We start from the raw sequence: 17,886 nt of genomic DNA on the forward strand, positions 1-17,886 counted from the left end.
ATTGCTCTCCTCGGACTTTGCCAAGGAAGGCCATTCTTTGCTTAAAGCTTGTTTTTCTTTGCTTTTTTACCATCTTTAATCCACTATGCGCGTTGTTTAATCAATTGAAACCTAGTTTTCAAGCTTACTCTTTACAAATTCATTGTGTTGGGCTTTTTGGGCCCTAATCCTGTTAAGGTTTGACGATCTGACCTATTTAAGCGGTGTAGAGATCGTGTACCCTGACCTATTTAAGGGGGTGAAGCTGAGGTCCGAGGAACTGACTTGCTATGATTCCCCTCTAATAGGGTTTAACGGGAAGATTGTCTTTCAAAAAGGCCAAATCTGACTACCCGTTTAGACAGGGACAGAGGTCGTGGAGGTGAACTTTATCGTGGCAAATGCCTACTCCCCCTACACTACTATTGTGGCAAGGCCTTAACTTCACGCCATGGGAGCCATACCTTCCACCCCGCACTTGAAGGTAAAGTATCCGTTTGGGGATCAGGTAGAGGAGCTGGTGGGAAGCCAATCTATAGCCAGGAAGTGTGTGGTGGCCGCGATTAGACACCAGACTGGAGGTGAGTCCTTGGCCTCTGTTGGGTGGGACTTATAACAATCAAAGGTGCCGGTGTTGTCCCCGGAGGTAGAGGTAGAAGGGGCAAAGTGTGAGCAGTTGGAAAGAGTTGTTATTGGCAATGATGAAGAGAAGTTCTTTCAGGTCAGAGTTTAGCTGCCTCTGCGGGAGAGACAAGAGCTGATATTGTTTCTTAGAAAAAATATTGATGTGTTTGCGTGGAGTGCCTACGAAGCCCCTGGGGTGGATCCAAATTTCATTTGCCATCGTTTAAACGTCAATCCATCTGCCATTCCTAAGAAGCAACCACCTTAGCGCTCATCTAAGGAACATTCTGACGCTGCTAAGGGGGAAGTGCTCAAGCTCAAGCAAGCTGGGGCCATAAATGAGGTATTTTACCCCGAATGGTTGGCCAACACAGTGGTGGTGAAAAAGAAAACTAGGAAGTGGCGAGTGTGTATAGACTTTACAGATTTAAATAAAGCTTGCCTAAAGGACCCTTCCCCCTGCCTCGGATAAATCAATTAGTGGACACAACTATAGGCCATCCTCGGATGAGCTTCTTAGACGCCTTTCAGGGCTATCATCAAATACTGTTGGCTTTGGACGATCAGGAAAAGACTACTTTTCTAACACCCACTGGGAATTACCACTACAAAGTGATGTCCTTTGGATTGAAAAATACAAGGTCTACCTCCTAGAAGATGATGATCAGGATGTTTGAACCTCAATTGGGAAAAAATATTGAGATATATATAGATGATATGGTGATAAAGTGTAAAGCAGAGTCTGAGCATATAGATGACCTCGGGAATATCTTCGAGATACTGAGGAAACACAAATTGCGCCTTAATGCCGCTAAGTGTTCTTTTAGTGTAGGTTATAGAAAGTTGACCATAATCAGATCAAAGCAATTAACAACCTACAGCCTTCTCAAAATCCCAAAGATGTCCAAAAGTTGACAGGAATGACTGCCGCTTTGAACCGATTCATTTCTCGGTCAGCAGACAAGTGTAGACCCTTCTTCCAATTGTTGCATAAGTGGAAGGGATTTGAATGGATAGAGGAATGTTCCTCGACCTTCCAGCGATTAAAGGAATATATTTCTCCGCCACCTATTATGTCCAAGCCCAAGGAGGAGGAGGTTCTATTTGCCTACATTACTGTGGCCTCACACGCGGTGAGTCTGGTGCTAATACAAGCTGATGATGGGGTGCAGAGACTAGTTTATTATGTGAGTAAATCACTACATGAGGTAGAGGTTTGCTATTTACAATTGGAAAAGGTCATCTTGGTAGTAGTACATGCTATACGGAAGCTCCCACATTACTTCTAGACTCACATTGTTGTTGTTCTAAACCAACTCCCTCTTCGATCACTGCTTCGAAAAGCTGATTACACAAGGAGGATTGCAAAATGGGGAACGATCCTAGGAACTTTCGATATCAAGTATATGCCTCACACTTCTATAAAGGGTCAGGTCCTTGTAGATTTGGTGGCTGAGTTTGTCGAGCATCTCATAGAAGAAAATGGTGAAAGGTCGAACATGGATGGAAAATTAGTTGGGATAATCTCCTTGCAGGAACCTCTATCTTGGAAGGTGTATGTAGATGGCATAGCAAATTAAAGGGGATCAGGAGTGGGACTAGTTGTAGTATCTCCTGAAAGGATCATCATTGAGAAATCCTTAAAGCTGGGCTTCTCGGCCACGAATAATAAGGCTGAGTACGAGGCTTTGTTGGTGGGAATGGCTATGGTTCAGAAAATGGGAGGAAGAACAGTGAAGATATTTTCAAATTCGAGGTTGGTTGTAGGCCAAGTAAAGGGAGAACTGGAAGCTAGGGGCATGAGGATGCAGGATTATTTGAGTTAAGTTAGGCACTTGCAATCAAGGTTTAAATCTTTCTCCTTACAAAAAATCCCAAGGAGTAGAAACACGCACGTTGACTCTCTTGCCACCCTTGCAACCTCCTCGACGTAAAGTTTACCTCGGGTTATCCTAGTTGAAAATCTGTGCAAGCCTAATGAGACGAGAAAGCAAAGGGTCCTTATTCACCAAATCAGGGTAGGGCCTAGTTGGATGGATCCTATTGTTCTATTTCTTAGGAATGACATTTTGCTCGAGGAGAAGAGGGAGGCTGATAAAGTGCGAAGAAAAACTCCTCGGTTTTGGTTGTTCGAGGATCGAATGTTATACAAGTGCTCTTTTTCTAGGCCGTATTTGCAATGCATTCATCCTGAGGTAGTGGACCCACTCTTAAAGGAGCTACACGAATGGATTTGTGAAAGTCATATAGGGGGCAGGTCACTGTCTCACAGAGCCCTTATCCAAAGGTATTGGTGGTCAAATATGCAAAGAAAAGTATAGGAACACGTGAAGAAGTGTGACCAATTTCAGAGGTATGCCCCAAATATTTATCAACTTGGGGGTGTTCTCAATCCCTTGTCTAGCTCCTAGCCTTTCGCCTAGTGGGGCTTGGACATTGTGGGGCCCTTCCCTAAAGTAGCAGGAAATAGGAGGTGACTGTTAGTTGGTACTGATTACTTCACCAAGTGGGTTGAAGCTAAACTCCTGTCAAATATTAGAGATATGGATGCCGAGAGATTTGTGTGGAAAAATATTATCACTCAGTTTGGGATCCTTCACACCCTCATCTTGGACAATGGTCTTCAGTTTGATAACAAAGCCTTCAGGAAGTACTGTTGTGATTTGGGCATTAAGAATAGGTACTCAACCCCGGCTAATCCACAGGGGAATGGACAGACCGAGGTTGTCAATAAGGTCATAGTAAGTAGACTCGAGAAGAGGCTGGATGATACAAAGGGTAAATGGGTGGAAGAGCTATCACACGTTCTTTGGACTTATTGAACTACCCCTCGTAGGTCAATAGGGGAGACACCCTTTTCAATGACCTATGGAGTTGAAGTTGTGATTCCTCTTAAGATTGGATTCCCAACGCTGAGGACAAGCTTATTCACTCTAGACAGCAACGACCACCTACTGGAAAAGAGCCCAGATCTAATTGAAGAACGAAGAGAAAATGCCATGGTTCAATTAGTATATTATCAACAAAGGCTCAAACAGGGATATGACTCAAGTGTGAAGTTAAGACCGTTAGCCCCTGGGGACTTGGTATTGAGAAAGGTTGTGGGTACCCATCATTGGGAAAATTAGGGCCCAATTGGGAAGGGTCATACCGTATCACCTCCGTAGCTGGGATAGGTGCATACTTTCTAGAAGATCTAGATGAAAGTGTTGTACCATACCCTTGGAATGTAAATAACTTGTGAATGTATTATTATTAATGAAAGACAAATCTACTATGTTTTTGTTAAAGTTATGTGTCCTCTTTGTTACTTGTTTGAATATTAAACAGAAAATTGGTCATGCCTGGCTCGTCGGACCACATGCCTTGGGTAAATTAATATTCTTAGTTAGTTGTTTGAATATTAAACACAACATTGGTCATGCCTGGTTTCTCGGACCACATGCCTTAGGTAAATTAATATTCTTAGTTACTTGTTTGAATATTAAACAGAATCTTGGTCATGCATGGTTTCTCGAACTACATGCCTTGGGTAAATTAATATTCTTAGTTACTTGTTTGAATATTAAACAGAACATTGGTCATGCCTGGTTCCTCGGACCACATACATTTGGTAAATTAATATTCTTAGTTACTTGTTTGAATATTGAACAGAACCTTGTTCGTTCATGGTTCCTCGAACCACATGCCTTAGGTAGATTAATATTTCTTGAGCAAGTATCAGTGTGTTAAATAGAGTCTTAGTCATGCTTGTCCCTCAGACCCATGCCTTGGGTAAATTAACACCTTGCAATTTCACCAAGGATGGGACCTCGGCATACTCATCATCCTGGGAACATGAGGACTCATTCTAGGCTTTGGTTAAAAGATCCTAAAAGTACATTCACAAAGTACTCTTAACATGAGAGACCTCAAACACGCCTTTCTTTACTAAGTTTTTGATTATACAGATTTCAATACCAACACTTAGTTATTTTTCTCACTATCTACGTGGGCTTAATTTACTTGATTTAACATCAGTTCATTACTGTTAGCTTTTTGTCAAGATATGGGTTTTCACCCTTAGAAGCTTCATTAATTTAATCTCTTAGCAAAAAGTAGGACATTTACCACAACCAGTCAGAGACAAACATTGCCAAAAAAACAAAAACCAAAGTTCATTTGCTATAAAACAAAAGTCAACATCTCTTCATTGATCAAAAGTGAGGATACATCTTAACCTATGACAAACTGCCATGACAAAAGGAAAGTACATAAGATATTTATAATAAAAAAAATGGTCCCATGTTAGGCCTTGGCTAGAGCAGGAGGGTCTTCTTTGCTGCCTGACTAAGGGACAAAAGGGTCAGTGGCCTTAGGATCAACTTCCTTGGATTTAGGATCAACCTCTTTTGCCTTGGGAGCAACACCCTTGGCCTAGGGAGCAACATCTGTGGGCTTGGAAGCAGCCTATGGGCTGTTGGCCTCTGGCAGGGGCTTAGCCTCCTTACCTTTGCTCTTATTCTCTGGCCGAGAACCACCCTAGCTAGCCCCCTTACCCTTGGCCACCTCCACCCCCTAGCCTTGGTCAATAGCCTTGCCAGACCCTTTGGAGACCTCAAAAGGAGGAAGAAAGACATGGGTGGTAGAGGGCTGCTCAAAGGCGGTTGGTGTAGGGGTAGCATTTGCTCTAGGGCCCATTAGTGCTGCTGGAGCTTCACAGATGTCTTGGGGGTAGTAGATATTTTCGGCTTTCCTCTACTCCAAAGCAGCAGGGACCCTAGCCAGGTTGAGTGCCTTTGTCCACACCTCTTGGCAGTAATCCCTGCAAACCTCGGCCAACTCCTCCGCTAGATGGACCTTAGTCTACTGCACCTCGAGGGTGTAGGATTTTTGCCCTCCGCAGCTTCCTTAGCTGCCCGAGCAGCCTCCTTGGCCTTCTCAAATTCTGCCTTCAAATCCAGGACCTGTTGTTTGACTATGGCCAGCTCTATCTTAGCATAATGGAGCTTTTTGCGCTGCTCCTCAGCTTGGTCCTGGGAGTTCTTCAGGCCGGTCTCCGCGCTTTTCCGCCCTTCTCCTCAGCGGTCAGCTTTGTAGTGAGCTCTTGGTTCTTTTGGTCAGTGGTGCCTAAGGCCTTACTGGTCTCGGCGCGGAGGTTGGCCTCGACCCTGGCCTCATTTTAGGCATCTTTCACCCACTCCTTAGCCATAAATACCTCCTGGATGACCTGTACAAAAACGACAGAGGAATACGTTATTAAATAAGAGAAAGGTGACCTAACATGATGTCAGTAAGGCATGCCGAGAAACTTACCAATGCCAGATCCTTCTTCAGAAACAGAAAGAGGTCTGGATGCCTCACATTCCTCAATGCAACCATATCCTTCGGCAACAAGAGGGGCTGCTTTAGGGTTTCGGCGAGGTAGTGGGCGTGCCCTTCTTGGAACTCCCTGATGGTGGAGTTCCATGGTATGGCTGCCCCATCCAGCTCCAATCGAGGGCCCTATACTGGATTCTGAAGGCACACCTCGGCCACGTTCTGATCCTCCTTGCTTTCGATCGAGAAGGCCCCCTTTGCCTTGGCTGTCTTTTGCTGCTTGAGGGGAACCCCCTTCTTTTGAGGGACCAACTCCCTCTCCTCAACCACCTCCTTCTCCTTCTTCCTCTTTTTTAGGTTGGCAGGGGCAAATGGGTTAACTAGAGGAGGAGGAGAAGGAGGAGGAGGGGGAAGAGCAAGAGGAGGCTGAGACCTCAAGGCATCCTTAGGCGCCGACCTCTTAGCCCTATTTGCGAGAAGCTCACGCAAACCCTTCTTCCTATCCAGTGACATTTCTTCCTCTTATTCTTCCTCCGAGCTAATAACTGCGCACACAACAACGAATCCGGAGGTACGGACACCTGAAGATCTGTCAAGCTTGTCCTCCGAATTCGAGACTTGAAACACTCCTTGCTACTCTCACTTTTCCTCGAGTTGGAACTGGTTTATCTCCACCATGAGTGACAGGCGCGAGGAAGCTGTCTCTTCTCTTGGAGTAGCTGCTTCAAGGGGAGAGCGATGGGAGGATAGTTCAACTGGGACGGTGCCTTCTCAGGCTAGAAATTTGGGCCCCTAGATGTCAATCTGAGCGAGTTGAGGATCGCCTACTCTGATCGTGTTGCCCGCATCTTGAAACTTGTCAGACAGAGGTTGGAAGTCGAGGATGAGGTGGAAAACTCGCAGTTGCCTGTCCTCACTTACAAACACCTCGAATCTCAACAAAGTTTATATTGGGGCCATGTATCTTTTATTTGCAAAAAAGCAGAGAAACAAAGCTGCAGTTAAAGAGGCAAGTCATCAGTCGAAAGAAAACTAATTACTAATGAAATGAAGAAACAAACTACAACGTCGATTCTCGTACTAAAGGACCTAAACCTAGGGTACCCCACCTAGTGCTCCCTTTTAGGTTGGGTAGTGAAGACCATTATGCCAATCACCCGAGACAATTAAAAAGTCATCCTTCATGCCCTTGTTAGACTTGGGGAGACATGAGACGAGCCTAACTACAAAAGATCTAGACTTAAGGTAATAGTCTGCATTTGCAAGCAGATGGCACTCATACATCCAAGCCACGTCATGCCAGATGAGACCCAACCACATGTGCTCGTTGAGAGCGTCCACGCTATCCAAGACCCTGAATAGGTTGGGCATGCATTGGTGGGGGCATATCCTATGGGCAATCAGGTAGTCCCTAGCCACTCTACCCATGGGAAGCCTCATTCCCCATTCGATGAAGACAATCATGGGAATGATGACCTCCCCTTCCTTTCTGAGGGTATGCCAATCACTTAAAGGCCAATACCGCATGGAAACCCCCTAAGGAATGCAATATAGGGCCCTAAACCCCTCCATGCCTGCGGGGGTATCTACTAAATGAGTGAACCTATCCATCTAAATAGACTAAGGAGCAGGGAAAGAAACTTTTGTGAGAAAAGAAATGGAAGGCAGAGGGCCAAGGAGACTGGTCAAGGAGAAGAGAAACCTAAGAATAAGGGAACTTATGAAAATAAGGGCAGAAGTCATTTCAGGAGCTTTTTGAAAGTCTATAGATTTGGAGAGTCTGGAAGTTTGAAGATTTGGAAAGTGGGAGAAATAAATTCCCCAAGCGCCTTATATAGGAGGCAGAGTTGGGCAAGAGTTATCCCACCGCAAATTTTGAGGAGAAATCCTAGCCGTAGGATCTCCATCTCACCGTAAGACGTGGGAGACAAGGTGTAGCCTGGAGCATTGAATGAGACGTTGCAGACTCCAAAGCGCCAGGAGCAGTTACAGGGCATGCGAATTGACACTCTCACGTGGGAAATTCAAAGAAGCGTGTGGAAGCAATTACTCAAGGTTAAAACCCCATTTTTCTCCTTGGACAAGAGGGGAAAAACTGGAATTTTGAGGGGCTATTGTGAGGTACAGCAATTTAATAAGATAGCAATGTCACGTGTCATACACACGGCCAAGGAGTCCAGTGCAATTCCGAAGAGACCATCCCCTCGGACAGTAAGGCCAGGGAGGCGAGCCATGGCCACGTCACTTACACATCATTAGAGGAGGCCACACTGTAGGGAAGGACTTCAGAGAAGGGGCTAGGCCTGTCGTGTCTGAGAGGATGAAAGCTGCCACCACATTAATTGCACCCCACCAAACCCTCTAGTCGCATTTATGTGGAGAAGACCTCTGAGCAGTGCTATCTTGGTTGCCGCAAATCACAGAAGACTGGGGAGGGCGTTTGATGGGACAACCACTCGAGTAGTGGCATGCATAATCAACAAATGGAGAGCCAAGCTCGGTTGAAAGAGGCTATAAAATGTGAGAGATCCTCCAGTAGAAGGGGACCGGAGAATAGATAGAAAAGAAAGACACTGTAGTAACAAGAACTGAAATTGTATCCAAGTTTAAAAGAAATATAATTAAGGACTACTCTCCTCGAACTTTGTTGAGGAAGGCCTTTCTTTGCTTAACGCTTGTTTTTTTTTTTTAACTTTTTTATCATTTTTAATCTACTATGCACGTTGTTCAATCTATTGTAGCCTAGTTTTCAAGTTGACTCTAAAAATTCATTGTGTTGGGTTCTTTGGGCCCTAATCCCGTTACTTCTTGGGCTTAGGATCTAAACCGCGCCCTTACAAATACGTAACATTTTTAATGGAGTAGTAAATTAATAATTATAAAAAAATATAAATTGAATTTCACATAGAATTATACAAATGATAAATATAGTTTCTATTACAAAAGAAATTTTTTTACAACAATTTCTTAGATAACAACCACTTCATGTGAGGTTTGAATCTCACCCGAACTTATCTAATATTCCATTCCAATACCTTCTCAATGCAATCCAATAAATTTGTGCATACGTCAACTCAACATGTCAAAGAATTTTGGAACTTATTCATAAGACCCAATATTTTATTTTAATCCTTATATACATTAGCAAATGTTACATCTTCGTTCCCAAAGTTATACATATAACGAAAAAAATAAAAATAAAGAAGAAACACTGGTGTTAAGAATACTTACCAAAATAAAAATGGTATTAAAAATAGGAAATGGACAAAGCAGAAGTCTGCAGATATCTATATTCTAACCTGGAATCTGGTTACAGAAGCCGAAGAATTCTCAGTGTGTGCAATCTAAATATCAAAGATAGACTCTTAGAGAGGTAACAGATCCAACGGGTAAAGTACAAAGACACAAATAGAGGGCTGCAAATTAGTCTATTTAATAAGAAATATATTTTTTTGATGTTTTTTTTTTTTTTTTACAAAGACATAAGCCATTTGAATTTTTATATTACTCAGTTTTTAGAATCTAATTTAGAATAACAATGTGAGCAGGTTTACTAGACACTCTTTTGTGCTTGGGTTGACCATAAATCATTCCAAACGTATTCCACTTTCTTTGTTGCGATTTGGGCTCTTCTTCCCTTATCTAGATTGATACCACTCTTGATAGTATAAGTATCTTGAATAGGGAATACATTTAAAGGATTGGTGCACTGAACATCAATGATCAAACATATCACCCTTATCTTTCAAACCCAACTTATTACTTAATTCTTAAATAAACTTGAACTAATATCTAGCCTCAATTTTTAAATCTTAAAAAAACTTGCAGATGCAGTTAACATATTTGATTTTTAGAGCTCTTCCATTTTTTTCCCAAAGTACAGTACTTTCAATTCAACATGTTTGTTTTTTAGAGCTTCATAAGGACTAAAAAATTGTAACAAAGAGAGAAGATGTTAACAATGAAAAGTAAATCCCAACAAATGCCCGCTAATAATCAGATAGAAACAACCCAGTTTTGAAAATTTTTCACATCAAGTTTTTTGATAGAGAAGCAATTCAACTACACTTTATCACAAAGAAAGAGGAGTGCAAATATCTATAAAAACCGGCTAAGAAACACATCAAAATCATAAAGTAAATACCTAAACGTGGATAATTTAATTTTCTCACTTCTATTACTTAGAATATGTAACAAATTAGCACAGAGATAATTCACCGAAAACTTACCTCTTTTTCTGTCTTCAAATAAGCAAAGAATTTTAGTTTTGAATTTTGATTGATACACTGAAATCGTCTTTTATGGTAGAAAATGGTAGCTTGGTTGGATAATGTTTTGGGAGTTATTTAAAAAAAAAAATTGAAATTAAAAAAAAAAATACTGTTATAAAAAAGAGTGGTAACTGTCTATTAAAACGTGGACAAGAAACTAATTGTAAGTAATTCAGTGGAAAAAAATGGAAGTGGGATAAGGGGATTGAGGTAAAAAATTAAGACATGGATTTTGATGGCTATAAAAAAAAAAATAATAAAAATAAAGACATGAATTTAGACAGCTATAAATAAAAATAAAATAAAAAATTTTAAAAAGTAGATTAAGGAAAGAAACTCTCTTTTTAAAATTTCTAAGTACCTTGTTTTGATAGGAGTGATTAGAGCAAATTTGAATTCCTATTTTATAGGAAATGTTTTGGGTCAGACTTAAGAGTAAGTGGTCATATTTTGTAGATAGTGTTTTACATGGGAGTTAAAGAAACATTTTTACCAAGATTTATCCCTACTAAAACGTAGGTTATAGGGGTATTTTGGAACCAAAAAATTCCGGTCCAAATAAGAAAAGTCCTTAAATAATAGTATAGATAAGTAATGGTAGGGGCAACATTTTTTGAAATGATTTACATTTTAAATTTGGACAGTGAAACAGGAAGTATACGGATGCTTGGCTGTACTTCATTCTCTAGTCTGGCTGCTTTGCTAACCTCTGCATATTTTCACTCAGTTATATTTGCCTGACGGAGAGCAAAACCCGTCTACTACATTGTATATGCTCCTACCCTTTAGGTTTTGTGGACACAAAAAATTTGTCCAAGCATTCATAACCCTACTCTTGTTGCACTTTTGATCTACTACCAGATAAGTTCACTAATTCTTTTTGATTGAAGTGAATAACAGGAAGCATACTCCAGGATCACCTTATTCAAACTGTAGAATATTTGTTTATTATATATATATATATATACACACACACGTGTGTGTGTGTGTGAGATAATTAGATCAACCCCTTCCGCCTTTCCCTTGTGGCCAAAACCTATTTACCAAAAGAAAGGATTAAAGGAGGTGGATCATATATCTCCGTCAATGGGATCCACCAAGCATGTATGCATCATAGTGAGGCATATCAATATGTCTAGCTTGATAGTGTATAAACCATTATTAAACAATTGCATTAGAAATGAAGCCATTCAGAATGACTGACCAGTTAGAGCCAAATAATGGAAAGGGGAATCTTAAGTATTCAATACATTTGGAACTTTGCCTTCGTTTTCTCAAAGACCTGTTCTGCAATGGCAGCCCCATTGCCATCTGCTCTTTTGATTTCCAAGTGAGCCTTCTGATAGAAACCAGTACCTCTTAATGCATCCGCAATAAAATCATCAAACCCAATAGCAATTGCTGCTTCAGCCTTGGCCCCATAAACCAACCTCTGACATAAAGGTAGCAAAAAATGTAATGTCACAAAATCTGGGGAAAGAAAGAGAGATGAATAAAGAACAGGGTAGTTCAACCTTAATTCGTGACAGATGGATAGCACCGAAGCACATGGGGCAAGGCTCGCAAGAGGCATAGATTTCACAGTCCGAAAGCTCAACCTGTTGGAGCTTTTTGCATGCCTGGAATATATGCAACATAACATAGCATAAAGATCGTGTACCTTTGACAAGCAAAAATGCGTACAAAAACTTCCTCATTTACACTAGAATCTTGTTGCAATTGAAAACTCTATAACTCAAATCCCAAATAAATGATAAATAAAAAGGTAAGAAAAAGAACAAACACGCACATAAACACTCAATGGGATTATCTATCTTTAGCATATTCGTAAGGCTTTCATAGCTTTTGTAAAGAACTACTGGTGAGTCAAATTGTTCATTCTTGTCAAGGCCTTAATAGCTATCTTGCTGTTCCAGAACTGAGGCAGCAAATTCTGATGTCTTATATGCTACTTTTTTAAGTTGTTCGCAAGACCATATTAGCATTCTTTCATGTAAAAGTTATGCACCCAGAGGATCACAGCCTCATGCTCTGCCTCGATTACAAGGGGAGGAGGTGCAACTTGAGCTAGAGATCATTGGCGACAAGATTCATAAAGACTAACTGAATCATGATATCATGGTTTTCATGAAAATGTGACATTTAATTATCCTGTTACTTTCTGTAGCAAATCATTAATTTAGTAAAAGATTATGTAAGATTCTTCCTGTTTGCCACTAGAATACAAGATATATACAAGCACGATATTGTTCACAACCAGGCAGTCAATATGCCCGATTACAATTGGGATCTAAAACCAGGTCTTAAGAGCTTAAGTCTAGTTGTTGTAAGTGCAAATATATCAAAGTTTACAGAAGGGGCTAGAAATTCCTATTTCAGCTGTCAAATTTAATTACTGCAGAAAAATAATTGAATTGTAGTAGGTTGAATTGATCACAGAGGAATACTCAATGTAATCATGATTCATGAATACTATTGCAGTCACAAGTATGAGGGAGACTTTAATGGAGGTTGATGTTGTCCACAATCTAAGGAGCTTAATGGTTTCCAGTTTCACAAAAAGATGCATTTGATAAATTACCGCTTATCCTAATAGTTTAATTTTAAACTGTTAGGAAAGGGTACTTAACCATTATTTTAGAGCTCCGTGTGGGCTCAGACTCCCCCTTAATAAATGGGCCCAACACGTGGGAATTTATAACTTTTTAAATGGAATGTGTAGTGGAGACAAGTTCAAACTTAGGAGCACATGCTTTGATACTATGATAAATTACCACTTCACCAAAAGTTTATTCTATTAGGAAAGGGTACTTCACCATTATTCTAACAGCACCCGGATCAGATAAAGTTACAGAAGCTACCAATCTAAATTACAACAAGCCACGTTTTAATGAGCAGAGGCAATAGCTATTAACAGCATTTTCATATGATAAATATACCCTAAATGAGGACGTTAAAGAAATCTACAGGTTGTAGTTATAATAGTCCAAAAGCGAAGTAGTGCCAACTGAATCAAGTTAGACACTTTGACAAATTCAACCATATCACATAATTCTATTTCTAACCATCAATATGGAATATATTAGACTTGTGTTATCTGTCAAATTTGTAACTTTTTATTCAATAGATCTCCTTACTAAGAAAACTATTAAGAGGCCACCTCCCTGCTTAGATTTTAACTGTACCACTAATAATTCAGTGATGATCTAACCATGGAAACAAGGTCACATACTAGAAGAAAAGATCTACTGCAATGTAATGAAAGTCTTTCTTTGATAACCTCTCTTATTGCAGTGACTTCAGCATGGGCAGTCGGATCTGTGTTCTTCAAGACCATGTTGTGACAACTCACAACCACTTCATCATTGCGTACAACAACAGCACCAAAAGGGCCTCCATCCCCACATTCTACCCCTCTATACGCTTCTTCAACTGCCTTTGTTAAGAATGTGTGGTCTCTATCCTGCACAGCTGCTCAATATCCAAAACAATTGAAACATCAACAAAAACAGCTAGTACTATCAAAGGCCATAATTGTTGGAATGACCCACATAAATTTGGATGGCAAATAAGAGAATTTGAGTGTATGGAATTATCAAAACCCAAACTTTAGCACAAAATCAGAGTTTTTTTGAGAAAAAAAATCAGAGTTAAATGCAAGCTATTAGTATTTTCAAAACCCAAACTTTTGCACAAACTCAGAGTTAAATTCAAGCTATTAGTATCATCAAAACCGAAACTTTAGCACAAAATCAGAGTTAAATGCAAGCTATTAGTATTATCTCATTCTTACCTTGTTGATGAGCAGCAAATGCAGAAGCCACAGTAACAGTTCCATCATTGGTTTCGACCACTGAGAGATCAGCAAAATAGTCCAACAATTAAAGAAGTGGCATCTTCATTTTAATAAATTTTCAGTCTTACAGAGAAAAGGACTTGGATCCAAAAAAAAAAAAATGCTATGTGATCATAAATATATAAATTGAAAATGAATTAACACAAAACAACACAACCAAACAGGACATAAGAGTGAAATAGAAAAGAAACGAGGGGGAAGGGCTGCTCTTTCTACCAGTAGCTTCCTCCATTTTTGTTGTCGTGAGCCCAAAAAAGACAGGATCTTTGAATCTGGGTTGCTATCAAAATCAATGAATCTGTCAATCCACGAAAGAATACCAAGACAGAATCTCTCCGATGCAAATTCAGCTAACCGTTTTCCTCCTATCAGAAAGTAAAGTAGGAGACGGGTCTTAATAAAATGAAAGCAAAACTGGTCCACACAATTGTTAAAGTATTCGAATCTGCAATTTTTTATTTTATTTTATTTTATTTTTTTTTGGAGAATCCAAATCTATAAATTGCAGTGGTAAATACATTTTTAGTTCCTATATTTTATATATTTTTTATTTTATTTTCTACGTTTTAATTTTATTATTTTTAGTCCCTAAATTAATTAACGTGTCACATTTAGATCTTTTTCGTTAGTCAATCGACGAAAATAACTGATGTGGTTGACGGTGAAACAAAAATAATAATATAATCATACATTAATTAATTAAATTAAAAATAAATATTAAAATAAATTAAAAAATTAAAAAGAAAAAAAATTGGAAAGAATACAAAGAAAACAAGAACTCCAACCCAGATCAAAGAACTTACGAACACAAACCTAAACACAGAATTTTCTTTCCAGCCGAACCCAAACTTAAAAATTTTCTCTCTACCCAAACACAGAAAAATCCAGCCACCACCTCCATCGATCAAACCCAACCAACAAACATAAACACAAACCCAGGAATTTTCTTTCCACCCGAACCCAAACTTAGAAATTTTCTTTCTACCCAAACACAGAAAAATCCAGTCACCACCTCCACCAATCAAACAATCACTACCCACCATCACAACCGCCACAACCCACCATCCCAATCACCATAACCCATCCCAACCGCCACAACCAAACCCAACTCGGTCTCAACCCCAGCCACCTTGATCTCTACCTACCCCAGTTGACTCATAACACACTCAACCTAACCCAACCCAACCTCAACCCCAGCCACCCCGATTCAAGCCTTCCTAGCCGATCTCAACCCACCTACCCCAGCCTAACTTAAACCCAACCCGACCTCTACCCACCCTAGCCGGCTCACAACCCACCCACCCCAGCCCAACCTTAAACCCAGCTACCCCGAACTCAACCCTAGCCACCCCGACTCAAGCAACCCCAGTCGGTCTAAATCCACCCACCCCAGACCAACCTTAACCCACCCTACCCTGATCTCAACCCATCCACCCCAACCACCACTTATCACAGCCACCACAAGCCACTGCACCACCAATTACCACAAGAGTGAAAAACACGAATGAGAGAGAGAGAGAGAGAGAGAGAGAGAGAGAGAGAGAGAGAGAGAAGAAAAACTAATTTAACAAAGTGAGATGGAAGAGAAAATAATTTGAACACAATTTGTGATCTCTTCCTAGAGAGAGAGAGTCAAAATACTTTTTAGATCTTAATTTTAGTTATTTTTGGTTTTATTTATGTTTTTTATTTAATTAAAATTAATAAATTAATTTTTTAAATTTATATACTGACGTGGCATTATATTCTATGTGGTTATATTATTTTTTTACTCCACCGTCAGCCACGTCAACTATTTTCGTCGGTTGACTGACGGAAATGACCTAAATGTTAGACGTTAATTGGTTTAGGAACTAAAAGTGGTAATATTAAAATATAGGGACTAAAATGGAAAAAGTGCAAAATGTAGGGGCTAAAAGTGCATTTATGCCTAAAATTTTAAGGCCTGTTTGATACCCCTAATGAAACACATGTTTTTAGTTTTTAAACAATATTACACGTATTTTTACACACTTTTTTACCCACATATTTTCACACATATATTCAAACACATGTTTTCAGTTTTTAAGTGTATGTACCAAACACCCCCTAAGATACTTGGAAAAAAAGGTTGGCGAAAACACCATTTTGTTCCTTATAATTTGGGGTCACAATCAATATAGTCTATACATTTTAGTAACAGTCAATTTGATTCCTGTTATTTTCAACTTGCAATTAATTTGATCCTTACCGTTAAGTCACTAATGAAAAATGCCTACATGATAGAGTGCAATGCTGGCACACTCAAAGCTGACAGGACAACTAAAATAATAATAAAATTTTTTATTGACATTACACCAAAGATCTAAAAAAAAATTAGTTTATCAATATTAGAAAAAAAAAAAAGAAAAAGAAAACTATTAAGAATAAATAAATAAATAAAACATGAATTCAGATTTGAGAAGTTGGAAAACACAGATCGATATGAAATTCCTACAAGAAATCACTAAATTTTCTTCAAATCCTCTCCTTGCACATCAACCTCTAAATCTCTAATTTCTTTTCAACTAACCTACCTAGAAAAAAAAAATCAACTTTTTTACATTACTTGGTGTGCTTTTGCCTGAATTCATCTTCTCCACCACCACTACCACCACCATTAAACTTAGTTGTTGGGGACAAGATGACAAGCTCATTGTGATGAACCTGAGCCATGGCCATGGCACAAACACTCACTAAGCAGAAGTGGGAGAGAAAAAGGGAGATTGAGAGATGAGCAAATCTGGGTCTTGACAACGGCTATGGATTGATTATGACGGATATCTAGGTGCGACGGAGGTATGAGGTAGAGAATAAGAGAGGGAGAGGAAGAGAGAAATGCAGAGATGGGTCTTAATTGTAGAGAGAAGGAGAGGAACCATTTTGTGCTTGGTTTTCTTTGATTTTAATTATTTGATACTATCCCTTTGTATTTGTTTATGATATTGGTGCTTCAGAGGTTGGATGTAACTTGTGAGCTTCATAGTTATTTTGTTTTGTGAATGTACTGAGTTTGATCTGACTTGTTTTGTAATTTTTGTTATAAAATACAAATTTTGGATTGAACCTGTGAAGAAATTTTTGTTCAAATCAGTATGTACTGAGTTTGTGTTCTTTCCATTTGAAAATAAATTTAATTATATATTTTTCTGGGCTTATGTTCTTTAAGTTCAAGTTTAGTCTGTGTTCCCACTGCTCAAATCTGAATTCACGTTATTTTTTGTTTTTAATAGTTTTTTATTTCTCTAATATTGATAAATCTGAGATGGCATTTTTCTCATTTCAATAAAAAAAAAAATTTACTACTATTTTAGCAGCCATGTTAGCTTCAAGTATGCCAACAAAGCACACAATTTTCCATGTAATCAAATTTCGATAAAAACTTAACGATAAGGACCAATTTGGTTGCAAGTTGAAAATAACAGGGATCTAATTGACTGCTAAAAAAATGTAAGGACCAAATTAACTGTGACCCCAAAATGTAGGGACCAAAATAATGTTTTCATCAAAAAAGTTTATAAAACAATATAAATAAGAGTCCGGCTAACGTATGACATATATATTAATAATTTAAGAAACTTTTTATAAGAAATTGAAAAAATTGTCAAATTAATTAGTTTTTTTTTCATTTTTTTATAAAAAGTTTCTTAAAATGGTTTACTAACATATGCCCTTAGGGCACATGTTAGTAAAACTTTATAAATAATAAATGTGTTTGGTAAAACTTGAGTGTAGTCTTTTTAATTTTCTATTCATCACTATTTGAGATTTAAGTGTATGTTTAATAATATTATGCATTTGAGGTAAAAAAAAACCAAATTAAACATAGTGAGAATAGGG

General features: G+C 39.0%; 1 protein-coding gene across 1 annotated transcript; it reads right to left on the reverse strand.

Annotated features, from left to right (window-relative positions):
• Positions 1-11,316: 11,316 nt before the first annotated feature.
• LOC142626291 (guanosine deaminase-like) lies at positions 11,317-14,438 on the reverse strand. Its single transcript, XM_075800103.1, has 5 exons — positions 14,245-14,438; positions 13,966-14,025; positions 13,453-13,643; positions 11,687-11,791; positions 11,317-11,604 (listed from the first exon to the last, which is right to left on the reverse strand). Exons 1-5 carry the CDS (start codon positions 14,258-14,260, stop codon positions 11,416-11,418), a joined length of 561 nt encoding a protein of 186 aa, XP_075656218.1. The 5' UTR covers positions 14,261-14,438; the 3' UTR covers positions 11,317-11,415.
• Between the last annotated feature and the right edge of the window lie 3,448 nt (positions 14,439-17,886).

This window comes from Castanea sativa, chromosome 2, assembly GCF_040712315.1.
Source record: "Castanea sativa cultivar Marrone di Chiusa Pesio chromosome 2, ASM4071231v1".
Lineage (NCBI taxonomy): Eukaryota > Viridiplantae > Streptophyta > Magnoliopsida > Fagales > Fagaceae > Castanea > Castanea sativa.

What these genes read in the sequence shown, in the direction of transcription:
- LOC142626291 (XM_075800103.1), bottom strand. An exon ending in ATTTGCTGCTCATCAACAAG is followed by an intron (nt 13,644 to 13,965) that starts GTAAGAATGAGA and finishes GATATTGAGCAG; the next exon opens with CTGTGCAGGATAGAGACCAC. An exon ending in TCCATCTGTCACGAATTAAG is followed by an intron (nt 11,605 to 11,686) that starts GTTGAACTACCC and finishes CCTTTATGTCAG; the next exon opens with AGGTTGGTTTATGGGGCCAA.